The 19,901-nt window shown below is 42.3% G+C and overlaps 1 protein-coding gene across 5 annotated transcripts in view; it reads right to left on the bottom strand.

Moving 5' to 3' along the window:
- The window catches only part of top3b (DNA topoisomerase III beta), a 112,910-nt gene that overhangs the window by 3,561 nt on the left and 89,448 nt on the right, over positions 1–19,901 (bottom strand). For 3 of the 5 annotated variants that reach the window (XM_088377360.1, XM_088377362.1, XM_088377364.1), the window contains 2 exons: positions 6,521–6,722; positions 3,505–3,692 (listed from right to left, as the gene is read on the bottom strand). In XM_088377360.1, the coding sequence (XP_088233486.1) occupies positions 3,505–3,692; positions 6,521–6,722 (390 nt within the window). Of the gene's footprint in view, positions 1–3,504; positions 3,693–6,520; positions 6,723–19,237; positions 19,849–19,901 lie in introns of those variants that run through there. The other 2 variants (XM_088377365.1, XM_088377363.1) reach the window with 2 other exon arrangements.

The raw sequence follows: 19,901 nt of genomic DNA, 5'->3' as shown, positions 1-19,901 counted from the left end.
TAATTTGCACCACATTCAAAGGCACAAACAGAATGCCACAATTTTTTTTCAAACAGGGCAAAGTTTATCATTGGAGAAATGTTAATTGCTTCATTCTTCAACAGCGAGGAAGTAAGTGTGAAATGCCCATAACAGGAAAAAGTAAGAGTTTTTTTTCAGAAATCAGAAAACCTTTATTGTCATTCGACATAGTACAATGAAATTGGAGGCCTCCATTCAGTGCATGAGAGGTAGATAAAAGTACAAGTCATGTTATAAATAGATACAAATAAATAATCAACAGAAGAAGAAGGATGCCCCGGTGTCCCCGTCCTTAGGAGCACCACAAACTAAGGAGGGATACAGTAAGGAACATAGTCAAGTAAATGAATAATAGGAAAGTAAATGAAGAATAGGAAACAGTAGTGTGGATAAAGTGCGGTAGTAGTGCATGGAGGAAAGTGTCATCAGTGCCGGTTGGAGTTGAGGGCGACGATGGCTTTGGGAAAGAAACTGTTTTTGAGTCTGTTTGTCCTGGCCTTCATTTGCCTGTAGCGCCTTCCAGAGGGCAACAGGTCAAATAGGGCGGAGCCAGGGTGGGAGCTGTCCGCTGAGATGGCCTTAGCTCTGCTGAGGCAGCGGGCAGTGTAAATGTCCGTAAGGGAGGGGAGAGGGCGGCCAATGATCCTCTGAGCTGCCTTCACCACTCTCTGCAGCTTCTCCCTGTCAGCGGCGGTGGAGCTGCCGAACCATACTGTGATGCAGTAGATCAGCAGACTCTTGATGGAAGAGCGGTAGAAGGTCAGCAACAGGTTGGTGTTGAGGTTGTACCTCCTGAGGACTCTCAGGAAGTGTAACCGTTGCTGGGCCTTCTTGACGATGGTGGTGATGTTCTCTGACCAGGAGATCCGGTCAGAGATGTGGACGCCCAGGTACTTGACGCTGTGGACCCTCTCCACCTGCTCGCCGTTGATGAAGAGGGGAGCTGGCTCAGGGCTATGCCTTCTGAAGTCTGTGATGATCTCGTTAGTCTTCTTGGTGTTCAGAGCGAGATCGTTCTCTGAGCACCAGTCAGCCAGCTTCAGGACCCCCTCTCTGTAGGCTGCCTCATCGCCCTTGGAGATGAGACCGACCACAGTGTTGGCGAACTTGACAATCCGGTTGTGAGCCGGTCTGCAATCGTGAGTGTAGAGGCAGAAGAGGAGGGGGCTCAACACACAGCCCTGTGGGGAGCCGATGCTCAGCGTACAGGTGGAGGAGAGGTGGGGGCCAACTCTCACAGCCTGGGTTCGGTTGGTCAGAAAGTCATTAACCCAGGCACATGTGAGAGAGGGGAGTCCGAGGGTGTCCAGCTTTGTGGTGAGTCTGTCCGGGAGGATGGTGTTGAATGCCGAACTGTAGTCGACAAAGAGCATCCGGACATAGCTCTGCTGCTGCTCCAGGTGGTTCACCGCATAGTGGAGGGCTACTGCGATGGCGTCCTCTGTGGATCTGTTGGTCCGGTATGCAAACTGGTGGGGGTCAAGGTGTGGGGGGAGACAATCTTTGATGTGCTGAAGAACCAGCTTCTCAAAGCACTTCATGATCACCGGAGTGAGGGCCACTGGTCGGTAATCATTCAGGCTGGAGATGGACGACTTCTTCGGCACTGGGATGATGGTTAAGGTTTTCGGGCAGGGTGGGATGGTTGGAGAAGACAGCTTCTTCCCCCAGGCTGTCGCTCTGATGAACTCACACCACTCTTAGAGTCTCAGAGTCATTACTGTGCAATAACATCCTGCTTTCCACACCTTTTTGTTTACACTGTTTGTACTATGTGTCCTCCCTGCATCCATTGCAGCCTGGTCATCCTAGAAGAGGGACCCTCCCATCTGTGGACTTTTCTCAAGGTTTCTCATTTCCCATAGCTGGAGTTTTGAGTTTTTCCTTGCCCTCTTGGGAGTTTAAGATCTGGGGATGTCTGAGAATATCTTTCGTTCTTCACATGTGCTGAGTGTTGTTGTTAGGCACCTAAATGTTGAACAGAGGCTGTGATTTACCGAAGTCAAATTCCTTGTTTGGCACGCTCAAACATGGCGAATAAAAAACTCTTGAATCTTGAATCTTGGGCCAGGGAGCGGTTGTTGGCATTAGTCATTTAAAAAGAGGTCATAGCTGCAGTAATTTAAGTGAGTATTGTATTTCAATTTCTCTTTATTCTCAGAGTTTCTGAAGGTCATCGTGGAGCCCCTTCTGGCAATCCCTGGGCTGAGGAGCCTCAACTCTCATTCAGAATGTGACACGGAGAGTGGACGGTGCCCATGACTGATCTGGAGACCTTTGACATGATGTCCAAGGAAATAAATGACAAACAGGATGCAAGACTAAATGACAGAATGATTAAGCTTAGAATTGGTAAGTCAAAATTTTGGGGAATGTCTGCTGTACGCGCACTTGCTCCTTTTTTTTTTGCTCCACTTATTTATTAATTTATTTGTTGTGTTATTTATTCATTATTTATTCAGCACGCTTTTGTTATACTTGTTTACGTGTTTGTCTGTTGTGAGCCATGTCTTGTCACCGTGGGATAGGGGGGAACGAAATTTCGGTTTCTTTGTGTGTCTTTGGCATGTGGAGAAATTGACAAAGCTGACTTTGACTTTCCGTATAGCGTACGTGTATGTGAGTTGTGCGTGAAGGTGAACAGTGCGAAGTAATGCTGCCCGAGAAACGTGTGCTGACCCTCAGAAAAGAAAAGTTGACAAGGAGCGCCGTATTTTCAACAAGACATGGACTGCCAAGTATTTCTTTACAGAAATGAAAGGTAAAGCCATGTGCCTGATTTGTGGTACACAGGTCGCCACTGCACGACCAAGCATGAGAAAAAAATACATCTGTCTGATAAACAGGGCGCATCAGAGGCTAATGCATTGCTAGCAAAACTGAAAGCCCAACAAGGACTTTTTATCAAACTTCACAACCAGAGATGCAGCGGCTTTGTCATTTGAGGAAAAGTTAAAGACGCTAAGAATAAATTGTACTGATTAATGATTGTTTTTTTATTTGACCTTTACACCACAATTTCACATAGCTTAATATAAACATAAACAGAATAATTGTATTCTTCTAATTACCAGTACTAACTATTTAAAATAAATAATTTAATGCATTTTACAATGGAAGAAAATTGAGCAGGTTTAAGTTATCGTAGGTGTGGCCCTCTGACACAACTCAGGTTTTTCATGCGGCCCCCTGTAAAAATTAATTGCCCACCCCTGGATTAGAATATAGACGTAGACGTCAAAATGCTCGCAGGGCACATGCAATTAAAACACCTTTAAATTGTGGGAGAAATTTCATGATGTCTTCCTTTTAGCAAATACGACAAGGTAAATGTTTGTGACCCACCACCTCATTTAAAGCCTTTCATGATTGTGCTGAGAAAAAGTTTAAAATTATCATTACTGTATACATTTTGCATTTAATACAGGGATATAGAGAATAAAAGATCATTTACAGGACAACATAAAACCATTCATATCTTACCTGCACTCGATGCGCATGTTCAAAGAAATTAACAACAACATTGCATCGATTACAGGACATCTTCCATTTTGGCCCAGAAGTTGGATCCAGCACCAAAACTCCACTGTCACACTCCACACATTGTCCAATCCCCAAGGAGTTGAGAGAGTGCTGGCAGGAAGGATGGGTACATTCATTGCATCCTACATCTAGGAGAATTGGGTAGGACCACAGAAGGTAACATGAATTATGGACAATGTTTCGATTATATAAAACATTATGTAAACAAATATGAAACCTAAAATATTTGTTAATTCAATAAAATCTGAAATAATCCTAATCATGGTAATCTGGCGAGGTGAGAAGCTAGCGGTGAGCGGCAAGGAGCAACATTTCGAGCTAGAGCGGCGGGTGAGCAGAGAGCTCTTGGGATGAGAAAGCCAAGCGGTAACCCGATTCACCAGGCCCCAATAATGGCAACCCCAGGCACCAGTAGCGAAAGGCAGCGGTCGACTCAGTGAGTCCAGCACCAGCTGCTAGCACCAAAACATGACACCAAAGCAAACATGATAACAAAAGCCTGAGGATTACTACATATTTACACAGGTAAATGAAACACTCCAACAACAAAAATAAAAACAAGGTTTTGTTAAAATGATACTGGACTGTATTAGTTAGTTAGGTTGTCCTCAGACGAGCTTCCATAGTAGAAGCTTTACATTGCTTATAATGACTGTGGGGCGCAGCTCTTCACAGCATCCCCAATCCAACCCTTAATGGTGAGTGTTAAGCAGGGAGGCATTGGGTTCCATTTTATAGTCTTTTGGTATGACTCAGCCAGGGATCGAACCCACGAGCCCCCAGTCTCAGGGCGGACACTCATACCACAAGGCCACTGAGTTGGTCAATGATTATATAATATATATTATTACCAGCTCAGTATAATATATACCGTAATTGTCGGACTATAAGTCGCGTTTTTTTTCATAGTTTGGGAGGGGGGGGCGACTTATACTCAGGAGCGACTTATGTGAATTTTTTTCTCAAATTTTCAAAATTCAAAATGTAGTGAAACCGCGATAAATGAACCGCGATGTAGCAAGGGATTACTGTCATTTGACCTGCAAGTGACGTCAGCAGCGCAGCGGTTGTTTACATAAGGACAAAGGATTCTATCACGGGATGACGAAGGGCCCCACATTTGAAGGATTTAATGATTTGGAGTGACACAAGGTTTAAAAAACGTATTTATGTTATAGTTATTTGATATATTTTATTTCGTGTAGCAACTTGTATATGTTTTTGTCGTTACAGTTCAGTAGTTGTTGGCTCGTTGAACTCTTGTTTTGTTAAATAAAGAGCCGTTTACCAAACCCACGTGTTTCCTGGTACTTTGTTAACGCTACAATATAGTTGTTTACTAGATCTGTGCGGCGCGCACGCGGCGTTGTTGACATAAAGGACGAGGAATTTTATCGATGGATTTAATGATTAGGAGTGACACAGACGGTTTGATAATATTGTTGTTATATGATAGTTATTTCAAATATACTTTATATATAGTTATATGGGTCTGTGGAATAATTAGAAATGCAACTTACGAGTCCGACGTCAGCGGCGCATATGTGGCACATATGCGGCATTGTTTACGTAAAGGACGATCGATGGATTTAATGAATTGGAGTGACACAGATGGTTTGATAAACGTGTTATTTATGTAATACTTAACACGTTTATCAAACCATCGGTGTTTACTCAGGCCCGTTCTCAGCTCCTCGTTTGTGTATATGTCACGTTAGCATACCGTATCGTTTAGCCTATTGTTGCTGGTTCATGTCTGTTCTTGGTGTTGGATTTTGACAAATAAATTTGCCCCAAAAGTGCGACTTATACTCCGGTGCGACTTATATGTTTTTTTTTCACTGCATTGTGTATTTTATGGCTGGTGCGACTTATACTCCGATGCGACTTATAGTCAGAAAATTGCGGTAATATATAGTATATAATGCACGACTTGATAATATCACAAAGGAACTGCACTTTGTGATAAAAGCCAGTAAACACTTCACACAGAAGGTTGATGACAATAAAATTACAAAAACTAAATCAGATGATAGACAAAAATATGCAAACGGAAATCTATAAATTGTGTGATAGTCAACTCTTATTAACTGACAAAAGCGAAATAACTTGGTGAATGATGGAATTGAAGAGACACCAGGTGAAACATGGGAAGACACTGATTTAAAAGTATTGATTCTATTTTTCTTTTTTTAACAAAAAACTACAACCTGATGTGGACATCACACAGTTAGACCTAAACCTGAAAGGGCCAGACCCAGGCAAATTGTTATTAAACTTGTTAAAAAGTAAAGCTAAAACAAGGATTCTACAAAATGCAGAATATCTCAAGGGATCAAATATATAGATATAAGAGGACAGAAGGTATTCACGCAAAAAGACCTGATTTCACAAGTGAAAGCAGCATGTGAGAAAGGAGACATTGCCTACTTACGATATGATAAAAGATGTGATTCACCTCCATACAAGCACACCAAAACATTGGACGAATGTTGTCATATAAAAACACATGCTTGTTGTAACTTCTCAAAGCATGACAGGTTTCTTGCCCCAAGCACGCACGCGTACACGCACGCACAAGCACGCACCGGACATGCACACATACAAGACATGCACACGCACACACATTTCCATATGGGAGGGTATCGTGAAACTTGGAACCGCCTCTTACCAGGTCAAATGCAATAAAACGCAGTACAAGGGAAGTGGAACTTCGAAAGACCTTAGAGAGCCGAGAGCTCCACTTTCCCTTGTTGCGCAACAGGTATTGGTGGCTCAGGTTGGTCTCCTGTCTCTTTCTGGTGCATGTATTATTGTTACTTAATAGAATAACCCTATCAATACGTATGCAATTCCGTGTAGGGGGCCATCGACCCAGAGAAGGACCGCAATTACTTATGGAAATAAAAACAGCAATTCCATAAACTCTACAGACTAAGTAATATAGTATTCTTACTTTTTTTCATGTCCCTGAAAGGCGGGTTGCTGAAGCAATAGGGGCACAGGGAGTAACTTTTGCCTCGGGTGCCAGACGTCCACAGCACGAGCTCAAAGTCATCCAGTGGACAGCGAAGTTCTTTAAATAGCTTGATGGCTCCATTCTGGGGTAGACTATATGTCTCATCACAGTGGGAGCAGTGGAGTCGACTGGGTTTGGCCTGCAAACATGTTAGGCTGATGTAAACAACAATACATTTTATATGTAATGCAATTTAAATTACAAAGAAATTTAGAAGTTCTAGTGCTGTGGTTCTTAACCTTGTTGTTGGAGGTACCGAACCCCACCAGTTTCATACACGCATTCATCAAACCCCTCTTTAGTGAAAAATAAACATATATTTTTGTCAAATTCAAGACATAGATGTTTTTTACTAGTGCACAAAATGAGCCGTGTAGGAACATCACCTTTTTCAAAGAACAAAAACAACACAATGCATGAACTCACAACAAATGACATACCTACAAATCAGCGTGACTTCTGCTGTTGCCATTGCGAGACCAATTCAGATATGCGTCATCATGAATTTACACAATAAATCAGGTGTGTCCGCAGTGGAGGCTCTGCCGAAGCCCTACGGTTCGATCGAACCCAGGTTAAGAACTACTGTTCTAGAGATTAAAAAAAATATATATATACTATATCTAAAGTGGTCAGTTACAGCAAACGACTGAATAAAGTAAATGAAACAAACTTGGGAGCAAGATAAAAAAATGGAGATTAATAAACCAACATTATAATTATTCTATATTTCATATTATTCCAAGTATTAAATACTTTATACAGTGATCTCTCACTGAGCGGAATTTCGTTTTTTTCGCGGGTGGTTTTGGAACGCATTTACTGCGAAAAAACGAAATTCTGCTAAGTGGAAACAGGACCGTAATTTTCACACCATAAGGCGCACTGGATTATAAGGCACACCCTAATTGATTTTTTTATTTTAGAAATGATTTCATATATAGGGCGCACCCGATTAAAAGCCGCATAAAATAGAAGCTATACTGCAACAAACTGATGTTGACTGTGTTGCGGTATGCATCCACTAGCCAATAATCAATGAGCCCTCTTTGAACAATTTTGTTTCTCAAACTATTGTCTATAAAATATCGGAACTGACTAAAGTTCGATCTAAAACATTGGCACTGCTTACTTATGTTTCCCTTCCATATCGATCCGTAAATTTACTTGAAACAATAACGCAGCAGCCTATTTTGAAATGAAATAGCTTTGTGCGTATAGCAGCTATCATTATAGCATTTGCCACCTGCAAACTCCCATGAGCCTCAGCTTGCAGACTCCCATGAGCCTCAGCAAAGTGTCATGGCAGCCCCCTGTAAACAATCGCGTTTCTCAAACTATCTCCTATAAAATGATCGGAACTGACTAAAGTTCGATCTAACACATTGGTACTGCTTACTTATGTTTCCCTTCCATATCGATCCGTAAATTTACTCGAAACATTAACGGAGAAGCCTATTTTGAAATGAAATAGCCTCGTGTGTATAGAAGCTATCATTGTAGCATTAGCCACCCGCAAACTCCCATGAGCCTCAGCTTGCAGACTCCCATGAGCCTCGGCAAAGTGTTGTGTCAGCCCCCTGTAAACAATCACGTTTCTCAAACTCTCTCCCTTAAAAGTGATCGGAACCGACTAAAGACTGATTTAACACAATGGCGTTGCTTATTTATGATTCCGTTGGTTATTGATGCGTAAACGTACTCTAAAACATTAACGGAACAACCTATTTTGAAATAAAATAGCCTCGCGGGTACGACAGCTATTCAGTGATACCCCCTGACCACGGTTGCCGTAATGCTGGGAAGCGATGCGACATTGTAATTTACTAGTCGTACTAAAACGTATTTAAACATATTGGCAGAGTGCTGTGTACAACCAGTATGGTTCAACAAATTCATCAAGTATAGTCTATCTTTCAAAGCAATGCAAAGTGTCCGTCAAGATAATTGCCACACTACACTAACCTGGGGGACATCATGCATTGCGAAAAACAAAAGTGAGTCATGGTTGCACATGAATCTCCTGTTGTCCTGATCTACCTGTGCGTTATGTACTTCGTGGACGTTGTCACAGTTCATCAGCCAGCCAAACTCATGTATAGAACACTTGAGCCAGGATTCAGAGCGTCTTGCTCCCTTTATTTCTATTCAGCTGAATGTCTCTCACGGCACCTGGTGTGCTGCGGCACAGTGATTGTCAAACACTGCAATAGAGCATTCCTTCACAACACAGACGTTGGAAATTTTGGGTTTTGGAAATAGTTTCATGTTGTATGAAGTATGCTATACATATAATTAGCTCAATTATTTTATATGAAACTCTTTCTCTCACAATTAGAGAAATTGATACTATATTAACTAAAATGCTCCAATGTTAGAAATACATTCTGTAGCTATAATAAAATTTCTCCTGAAGGAAGGTCTTTATTAGAATTCAGAATCAAATAACATAAATTGATGACAAACATGGTTATGCCTGTATAAATTCTGTATTTCAAATAAAATAAGAGAGCTTCAATTTAAAGTACTACGCACTGGTTAGCACGTCTGCCTCACAGTGCAGATGTTGTGGGTTTGATTCTGGCTCCGGCCTCCCTGTGTGGAGTTTGCATGTTCTCTCTGTGGCTGCATGGGTTTCCTCCGGATATTACGGTATCCTCCAACATTCTAAATGGTAGGCCAGTTGTCAACTCCAAATTGTCTGAGAGTGTGAATGGTTGTTCGTTAATGTGTGCCCTGCGATTGGCTGGTGACCGTTCAGGGCGTACTGCCCAAAGTCAGCTGGGATAAGCTCCAGCACGTCCGTGAACCTCGTGAGGACAAGCGGTTCAGAAAATGGATGGATGGATATTTATCCTCGCAATTATGTACTCTCCAAGTTCACTGGCATGGAAGACAAATACACCTTCTGTGGGAGGGATTGGGAGACGATTCTACATTTCTTTTGAACTTGCTCTGTGTCATTGAAAGTTTGAAGAGATTTTGAGAATCTAGATGTGCTAAAATTGGTCATTCCATTGCAATTCATTCAAAATATATAATAAATTTTTTTGTACATGGTCAGAACTTTGTAAACAATCTTATGCAAGTTTTCCTTGTACACTTGCACAAAATAATGTTTAAATCCCTTCCAAGTTCTCAGGTATTTCTAGTTGAGTTTGATATTTATGTAAATTCTTTGAAATTAATGAGAAAAAACAAGGACATTTGTACAAGTACATTGCGGTTTCCAAGTGAATTGACTTCAGTTGATCTCGAACGAAAGTTTACTATACCTTTTGTTTTTGTAATTCTGTTTGTATGTTTGTGTGAGTGTGCGTTGCTTAATGTGCCCTATTTTTTGTTTGTTTATTTAAGTGTGTCGCCACAGCAGATTAATCGTTTTCATTTCACTCTGTCCTCTATATCTTCCTCTGTCACACCAACCACGTGCACGTTCTCCCGGATCACATCCATAAACTTCATTTTTGCTTCCCTTTCATATACCCTGGGTCCCTCCTCTTCTATCTGACTTTGTCTCCAAAGCCTCCCACCTGGGCTGTCCCTCTGATATGTTCATTCCTAACATCATCTTCATCTCTGCCATCTCCAGCTCTGCCTTCTGTCTTTCTGTTAGTGCCACCGTACAAGCTGAACAACGTAGCTGGTCGCAATACTGCCTTGAAGAGTTTTCCCTTCACCCTTGCAAATATTATTCGATCACAAATCACTCCTGCCACCTTTCTCCACCCACTCCACCCTGCCTGCACTCTCTTTTCCACCACTCTGCCACACTCTCTATCACTTTGGGCAGTTGACCCCAAGTATTTAAACTTATCTACTTTCACCACCTCTACTCCTTGTAATAGTTTTGTTCCACTGAGTTTCTCGAATAAATTGTTGGGGATATGATACTAGAGAGAGAGTTGTTATTTAGGGAAGAGTTTAATCAAATGGTCTTTGAGGCTTCTGTCTTTTTATTCATTGGTTATTTCAATATGTACGATTTTATTATAATGATAATAATTTTCCTCCATATATTATCAAAATTAACTTGGTTGATTTTCTTAATGGCTATACAACATTTTATAGATACATCGTGAAATTATTTCCAATTTGGTCAGGAGGTGATGCACCATAAAACAAATGTCCCAAGAGTTAAGCGGTTCGGAAGCTGAATGAATGAATACCGTATTTGCCGGTGTACAGGTCGACTCGGTGTATAAGTCGACTCCCTAAAATTCGACGGAAATTTACGATTTTATGATATATCCTTTGTATAAGTCGAGCTCAATTGTTGCATTATATTAAACTTCAAAATTCAATATGCGAAATTTATTGACGAAATGTGTTCAAATTCCAGGAGGCCGTGCGCATGCGGCTGTTTATAAGCACCGCGGAGGAGATCGCGGCCGGCGAGCTCGCGCACGCCGCCCGGCACCAACGGGAGGCCGGAAATAGCTCCAAGCCGAGCGGATCGGCACTTTATAAGCACCGCGGAGGAGATCGCGGCGCCTCATTGGACTTCCAGCGGCCGGCGAGCTCGCGCACCCGCCCGGCACATCCGGGAGGCCGTGCGCACGAGCCAAGTGGCCGAAAATAGCCCCCGCCAAGCGGATCGGCTGTTTATAAGCACCGCGGAGGTGGTCGCGGCGCCTCATTCGACTTCCAGCGGCCGGCGAGCTCGCGCACCCGCCCGGCACATCCGGGAGGCCGTGCGCACGAGCCAAGTGGCCGAAAATAGCCCCCGCCGAGCGGATCGGCTGTTTATAAGCACCGCGGAGGTGGTCGCGGCGCCTCATTCGACTTCCAGCGGCCGGCGAGCTCGCGCACTCGCCCGGCACATCCGGGAGGCCGTGCGCACGAGCCAAGTGGCCGAAAATAGCCCCCGCCGAGCGGATCGGCTGTTTATAAGCACCGCGGAGGTGGTCGCGGCGCCTCATTCGACTTCCAGCGGGCCGCGCACTCGCGCACGCCGCCCGGTTCAAATTTTCTAAGTGCAACGCACAATGAGATGCATGAGAAACGGCCTTGGTTACCATCACATTTGAAGCGATGAATACGAAGTTAAATTTTATGACTCGGTGTATAAGTCGAGGTTGATTTTTTTCGGTCGATTTTGGATCGAAAAAGGTCGACCAATACACCGGCAAATACGGTAATTATAATGTACCATACCCCCAGACCAGCAGATGGGAGTAATGCATTTTTAAGGAGGCTGCCAACTGTCAGTTAAATTAGAGTAAGAATCAGCCGAAGAAGATAGCCTTCAATTCATTGTAACGATTACCAGCAGCTATTCGTATTGCATTTAGTAAAGTTTATGCTAAGAAATAAGAAATGAGGACCGTTCTGATGGTGGCAGAAAAGCCTTCCCTGGCTCAGTCAATTGCCAGAATTCTCTCTAAAGGTCTGTACAGCAATAATAATAATAATAATAATAATAATAATAATAATAATAATAATAATTTGTATTACAAAGTTAGGCATTTCATATGTTGGATATGTTGGGTGAACACAAATGTGCAATTCTTTCCTATGCACTTTCTAGCCAGGTCACAAAATTTCGGAAATTTTCGTCTCTCAATTTCTAACTGAAAACGTTTTGGCAGCTTTTATTCTTTTAAACAAAGACGTTATAAATATGATTTAAATTAGGGGGTTTGTTGTTTGTGGTGCAATTGCTTGAGGGAGAGAAGGGAGTAACAGACACACCAAGCCGTCTTCCTTTTTCACTCGGTCAAGCCAGCCGCTCCTGAATTTCAAGTGTGCCCTTATTTTAGGCATTGCGGTAAAAGAGAGCGAAGGAAAAGCAGAGCAGTGCGATACCATATAAATATATAAATGATGGTGTAGGTGTGCACTTGCTTGCTTTGTTTTCCGACACCGTGAGTTCGCGTCCCACGTATGACGGTGTGAACGTGTGTGTGAGTGACGGTGCGAGTGAGAAGAAAATAAATAAATAAATAAATATATATATATATATATATATATATATATATATATATATATATATATATATATATATATATATATATATATATATATATATATATATATCCATCCATTTTCTGAACCGCTTAGTCCCCACGGGGGTCGCGGGCGTGCTGGAGCCTATCCCAGCCGTCATCGGGCAGTAGGCGGGGGACACCCTGAACTGGTTGCCAGCCAATCGCAGGGCACACAGAGACAGACAACCAATCGCACTCACACTCACACCTAGGGACAATTTGGAGTCTTCAATCGGCCTACCAAGCATGTTTTTGGAATGTGGGAGGAAACCGGAGTGCCCGGAGAAAACCCACGCGGGCCCGGGGAGAACATGCAAACTCCACACAGGGAGGGCCAGAGGTGGAATCGAACCCGCACCCTCCTAACTGTGAGGCGGACGTGCCACCAAGCCGCCTTTATATATATATATATATATATATATATTGGTAGTACCGAACCCCATCAGTTTCATATGCGCATTCACCGAACCCCTCTTTGGAGGAATTGTGTTTTCACCGGAAAAAATAACAGGTGTCAGGAACTGTGGCAACGCAACATGGCTGTCCTTTGCCTTCAGGCGCGAGGGGCTCCACGCAGTTTGCAGTACTTCCGTGTTGTTCCACGTCACGCCACGATTGGTTAGACCAGGGTACGGCATTTTAACTTGCTTTGCGTGGGTGTACTGATCTCCCTGTGCGTTATGTACTTCATGTACGTTGTCACAGTTCATCAGGAAGCCAAACTCATGTATAGAACACTTGAGCCAGGATTCAGAGCGTCTTGCTCCCTTTATTTCAATTCAGTGTTAAACACGAGTGAAACTGCAAGTGAAACAACAAACACACTTAGTGTCTTCTATGAGTATTCTTCTTATCTTATAAACAATAATAATGTTATCCAATAAAACAATGATAACTTACAGCCGTTGATTCCGTGAGCATAAGGAGAGGAGAAAGATTCGCTTAGATGACGCGAGTCACGCTAACGGCTCTCAACTCATCAGTTGTCAAGTCGCTTCAACAGAAACATGCACAGCTTCCGGTGCATTTCAAAATACATTTTCGGTTTGCTTCCGAACGACAAATAACCATTGTGTATGCTTCTTTACATAGAAAACATTTCTTACATCATGAAAACAATTCTGAGGGCAGAACACCTGTTGTGTTGGGGTCCAATACACAAAATTAAAGTTTTTTAAACCCTCCCCAATACTTTGACACTATATTAACCTTTACCTTTCCCTTAATAATCATTCCCACGTTGTTCTGTGCATGGATTGTACCTTTACAGTCAATAAAAGAAAAAACATGTGATATTGTCACGTGTCGCGACTCCTTCTGCACTATTGGTGCTTTTTCCCTCGCGCGTGACTGGATGCCGCCTCCTGCACTTCAACTCAGTCACGTCCGCAGTGAAACACATTGCTCAGAGTCACACGCCGCGCTATCAGCGTGTATTTAAAGACGGTTCTCCTATCAATTATGAAGACGCGAAGTAGCACATTCGCAAAAGATGAAGCGTGAAATGGCGAGGGATCACTGTACTACAAAAATTATATATACACGCACGCACACACGCACTCACGCACGCACGTTCTATTATGTGCTTTCTAAGCTGTGGAGCCAAGGAGTATTTTGTGTAGGAACTTCTTACTAAGAAGGTATGGTATTTTTTTAAATTAAACACAGTGGTTTGCTTTTTACCTGGAGTCTACTACGATAAAAGTGACAGCATCCTGTTGGCCCTGACCATATAAACGTCACTATTACAAAATGCTGTTTCTTACAATAAAAGAAAATAATCTATCCCCCTTGACAAATATTAAAATCTTTTAATTTGGTATTGGCAATAACTGATTTGTTTGGTCAACCTGCCTCAAATAAGTAAATGATGATTCATTGCCAGTCCCCCCATGTCTTTCATTTGGCTTAGGCTTTTAAGGTACTTGACACTGAATAAAAATGACAATTCGCTACGGACATGTCACAGCCGGTCAATGACGATTAAAGCTACTTTAAATTCAGACGCAAGTGGAACAGAATTAATCTTCAATCAGGTCAAGGACGCAAATTGAGTACTGTAATTTTAGCTGTGAGTCATTTCAAAATACCGTATTTTCCGGAGCACAAGCTGCTCCGGAGTACAAGTCGCACCAGCCATAAAATGCATAATAAAGAAAAAAACATATGTAGTAAGTTGCACCGGAGTACAAAATACAACACCAAGAACAGACATGAATAGGCAACAACAGGCTAAACGATACAGTATGCCAACTTTACATAAACGAGGAACTGAGAACGTGCCTGACGTAACATATTAACAGTTATTCAACCAAATTTAACATGAATAACAATTTTATCAAACCATCCGTGTCACTTATAATCATTAAATCCACTGAAATCTTCGCCCTCTGTGAAACTTATAAACAACGCCGCTGCTGACTCCAGAAGTACATGCGCCGCTGACGTCAGACTCATCGTCAGTTGTGGTTCCAATTATTCTACAGGCCTATATAACTATATTGTAGCATTACCAAAGTACCAGGCAAGCCGTGGGCTAGTAACCGGCTCTTTATTTCACAAAACAAGAGTTCAACATACGCGCCAAGACATAGTGTGTGTACCCTCACTTTAACAACATGCCCCGGCTCTCTCTTACCGCAATCGGAAACTACAGAATTTTAACTATATACAAGTTGCTACACTATAAACTACAGGGCTGTCTCAAAAAATTAGAATATTGTGATAAAGTTCTTTATTTTATTTTTATTACCAGCTCAGTGGCCTAGTAGTAGAGTGTCCGGCCTGAGACTGGAAGGTTGTGGGTTCAAACCCCGGCCGGGTCATACCAAAGACTATAAAAATGGGACCCATTGCCTCCCTGCTTGGCACTCAGCATTAAGGGTTGGAATTGGGGGGTTATATCACCAAATGATTCCCGAGTGCGGCACCGCTGCTGCTCACTGCTCCCCTCTCCCCCAGGGGATGGATCAAAATCACATGGGGATGGGTTAAATGCAGAGGACAAATTTCACCACACCCAGATGCGTGTGTGACGATGATCATTGGGACTTTAACTTTATTTTCTGTAATGCAATTAAAAAAACAAAAATGTCATACATTCTGGATTCATTACAAATCAACTGAAATATTGCAAGCCTTTTATTATTTTAATATTGCTGATTATGGCATACAGCTTAAGAAAACTCAAATATCATATCTCAAAATATTAGAATATTTCCTCAGACCAAGTAAAAAAAAGATTTATATCAGCAAAACAAAATTAAACATCTGAAAATGTCCATTAATGCACTCAGTACTTGGTTGGGAATCCTTTTGCACGGATTACTGCAACCAATGTGGCGTGGCATGGAGGCAATCAGCCTGTGGCATTGCTGAGGTGTTATGGATGCCCAGGATGCTGGCCTTTAGCTCATTTGCATTGTTGGGTCTGGTGTCTTTCAGCTTCTTCTTCACAATACCCCACGAATTTTCTATGGGGTTCAGGTCAGGGGAATTGGCAGGACAATCGAGGACAGTGATGCCATCAGTTCACCATTTACTGGTGGTTTTGGCACTGTGGGCAGGTAGATCATGCTGGAAAATGAAATCACCATCTCCATAGACCTTTTCAGCAGATGGAAGCATGTAAGTGCTCTAAAATCTGCATTTACTCTGGACTTGATGAAATACAGTGGACCAACACCAGCAGCTGACATGGCTCCCCAAACCATCGCTGACTGTGGGAACTTCACACTGGATTTCAAGCAACTTGGATTTTGCTCCTCTCCAGCCTTTCTCCAGACTCTGGCGCCTTGACTTCCAAATGAAATACAAAACTTGCTTTTATCTGAAAGGAGGACTTTGGACCACTCTGCAACTGTCCAGTGCTTCTTTTCCATAGCCCAAGTCAGACGCTTCTTCCGTTGTCTTGAGTTCAGAAGTGGCTTGACCATGGGAATACGGCTATTGTAGCCCATTTCCCGGACACGTCTGTGAACAGTGCCTTTTGATACCTGGACTCCAGCCTCAGTCCACTGTCTTTGAAGCTCACCCAAATTCTGGAAGCGACTCATCTCTCTTGGTTGTGCAGCGTTTCCTGCCACATTTCACCCTTCCAACAGACTTTTTGTGGATGTGCTTTGATACTGCACTCTGTGAACAGCTTGCTCTTTGAGAAATTTCTTTTTGTGTCTTACTCCCCTGATGGTCAATGATGGTCCTCTGGACAGCAGTCAGATAAGCAGTCTTCCCCATACGTGTGATTTAGTTTACTGAACCAAGCTGAGTGTTTTTCAACGTTCAGGAAACCCTTGCAGGTGTTTCGAGTTAATTAGATGATTCAAGTGATTAGGTAAATACCCTACTAGTATACTTTTTCATGAGATTTTAATATTTTGAGAAAGGACATTTGAGTTTTCTTAAGCTGTATGCCATAATCAGCAATATTAAAATCATAAAAGGCTTGCAATATTTCAGTTTATTTGTAATGAATCCAGAATGTATGACATTTTTTATTTTTTAATTGCATGACAGAAAATAAAGAACTTTATTCTAATTCTAATTTTCTGAGACGGTCCTGTATTTTTCAAATAACTATAACATAAATAAGTTTATTGAACCATCCGTGTCACTCCAAGTCATTAAATCCATAGAAATCTTCGTCCTCTTTGTCAATCTGTGTCCTGTGTTATAAACAACTCACCTTACTCTGGAAGTCAGCGGATGGATTCAGACTCATATTCAGTTGCAGTTCCAATTATTCGACAGGCCTAGATCGCCCTCATGCGTGAAAACATGTGAAGTGATAAACTACTAGTAAGTAAGTAATGTTAATGATCAAGGAAAAATGTGTTAATAATTTCACATATAAGTCCCTCCTGATTATAAGTCGCACCCCCCAGCCACACTATGAAAAAAAAAACAGCGATTTATCGTCCGGAAAATACGGTAAGTCTTTTTTTTTTTCTCATAGATTTGGACAAGTTCCATCCCAAATTTTGGTTTCACTTCCTTCCCAAGAATAAAAAGTACAACATATGATTTCTACACTCTATTGTACTTTTAAATATGTAATTGTATTTTAAACGCTTACCGTAATTTCCGGTGTATATGCTGCATTGGTGTATAAACCGCCCCAGCTAAAATTCGGGGATATTTTAGTTTTTTTACATACATAAGCCGCACCGGACTATAAGGCGCACGTGCACACGAGTTTTTTTACAAAGAAAGACAGTCCACAGAAAGCCTTTTTGAAGTTTGAATAACATGCTTTAACATGTCTTTCTAAACATTGCCTGTGACGCAGCAGTAGTACCGCAGCAACACGGAAGTGTGCACACGAGTTATTAACAAAGAAATACTGGACACAGAAAACTTTTTTAAAGTTTTAATAACATACCTTAACATTTCTTTCCAAACACTGCCTGTGACGCGGCAGTAGTACCGCAGCAACACGGAAGTAACACAGCACTAATAGGGTTTGATTAAATAAAACATACCAGTAAAAGTCACTGAGACGCGGCGGTAACACAGCAGCAACACGGTAGCACAGCACTAACAGGGCTGGTTGAAGTAAAAGTAAAAAAAAGAGCTTCATCGTCTTCATCTTCCTCCTGTGCACTGAAACCGTCGAAGTCTTCCTCCTCAATTTCCGATTGGAATAGCGTTAGATATCCTTCACCACACACTTTCTCAGTTTCTCTTTCGTTGTCGTTTTTATCCATTTCTTCTAGCATTTTCCATGATGAGGGTCTGTTCATGCTAATCTTATTCATGCACGAAGCGCTAAATTACATTAAACTAGCGAGCAACACGTATAGCTCCGGAGTAGACGGGACCACAAAATAAAGAAAAGGGTGCCGCAACACAATGTCATCAACATCGACTGCCTTTAGCTTAAAAGCGGCATCATATGCATTTCTTTTGTCCCCCATAATGACGGTTTGTGTATAAAAGCTTCCTTTCAGTAATGTCCGTCTTGATCGCGTTCTGCGTGATGCGCGAAATGTTGTAAACACAAACTAGCACGTCTTCTTCGGCGCATTATCTCTTTTTCGCCTTTCTCTCTCTTGCTTCCTGCTAGAGCGCCCCCTGGAGGCCGGAGGCCGTAAAATCCATAAGTACGCCGCGCCGCCATTTAAGCCTCAGGGTTCAAAGTAACCTTCTGAGTAAAATGCATTAAAAGTTCACATTCATTACGGCTTGTTTTTGGTGAGCAAAATGTCAGAAGAATTAAATTTAAATGCTGATTGATTGGGTTTTAATACAATGCAGATGGTCCAAACAGCGCCCACTGCTTTGTGTAATCTCTGAGTGACATGGCAGAGTAAGAGAAAGGGTTTAGAGCACAGGTGTCAAACTCAAGGCCCGGGGTCCAGATACGGCCCGCCACACCATTCTATGTGGCCCACGAAGACAAATTGTGCATCAAATTCGTGTGTCATTACGAGAGTTGCAAATTGTCTTCACTTTTAATAATATCTTTTTTTAAAATATTTGACCAGTTTTTACTCATCTGATTTGAAAACAAGTTATTTGTCAGTTTGTTTTGTAGCTTTTACTGTATATAATAGTGTTAAGAGTAAAAGTGATCAAGTCATCAGAAAAATCACGAAAAAACACTTATATAAGCCGCACCTGACTATAAGCCGCAGGGTTCAAAATTTTGGAAAAAAGTCGCGGCTTGTCAAAGTCAAAGTCAGCTTTATTGTCAATTTCTCCACATGCCAAAGACACACAAAGAAACCGAAATTTCGTTCCCCCCTATCCCACGGTGAAAAGACATGGCCCACAACAGACAAACAAGTAAACAAGTATAACAACAGCGTGCTGAATAAATAATGAATAAATGACAACAGACAAATAAATAAGAGGAGCAAAAAAAAGGAGCAAGTGAGCGTACAGCAGACATTCCAGAAAGTAGCGCAACAGTGCCGCACGCTACGCAGAAGGGGGTAGCGAGTTCAGGGTCCTAACAGCCTGGAGAAAGAAGCTGTTGGCGAGTCTGGTGGTGCGGGAGCGCAGGCTCCTGTACCTCTTCCCAGAGGGCAGAAGGTCAAACAAAGAGTGAGCCGGGTGACTCACATCTCTCGCAATCGAGGTTGCCTTGCGGGCGAGATGGGAGGTGTAAATGTCCTTCAGGGAGGGGAGCGAAGCACCAATAATCTTACCAGCCGTATTCACTATGCGCTGCAGGGCCTTCAAGTTCTGTTCAGTGCAGTTACCACCCCAGACAGCGATGCAACTGGTGAGGACGCTCTCAATGGTGCCACGGTAGAATGTAGACAGGACTGCCTGAGGAGCACATGCACGCCTGAGCTTCCGCAGGAAGTACAGGCGGCGCTGAG

This window comes from Syngnathus floridae, chromosome 5, assembly GCF_059516105.1.
Source record: "Syngnathus floridae isolate MCC-2025c chromosome 5, RoL_Sflo_1.0, whole genome shotgun sequence".
Taxonomy (NCBI): domain Eukaryota; kingdom Metazoa; phylum Chordata; class Actinopteri; order Syngnathiformes; family Syngnathidae; genus Syngnathus; species Syngnathus floridae.
Note: the sequence above shows the minus strand (reverse complement) of the source record. Positions and strands in the feature narration are given on the sequence as shown.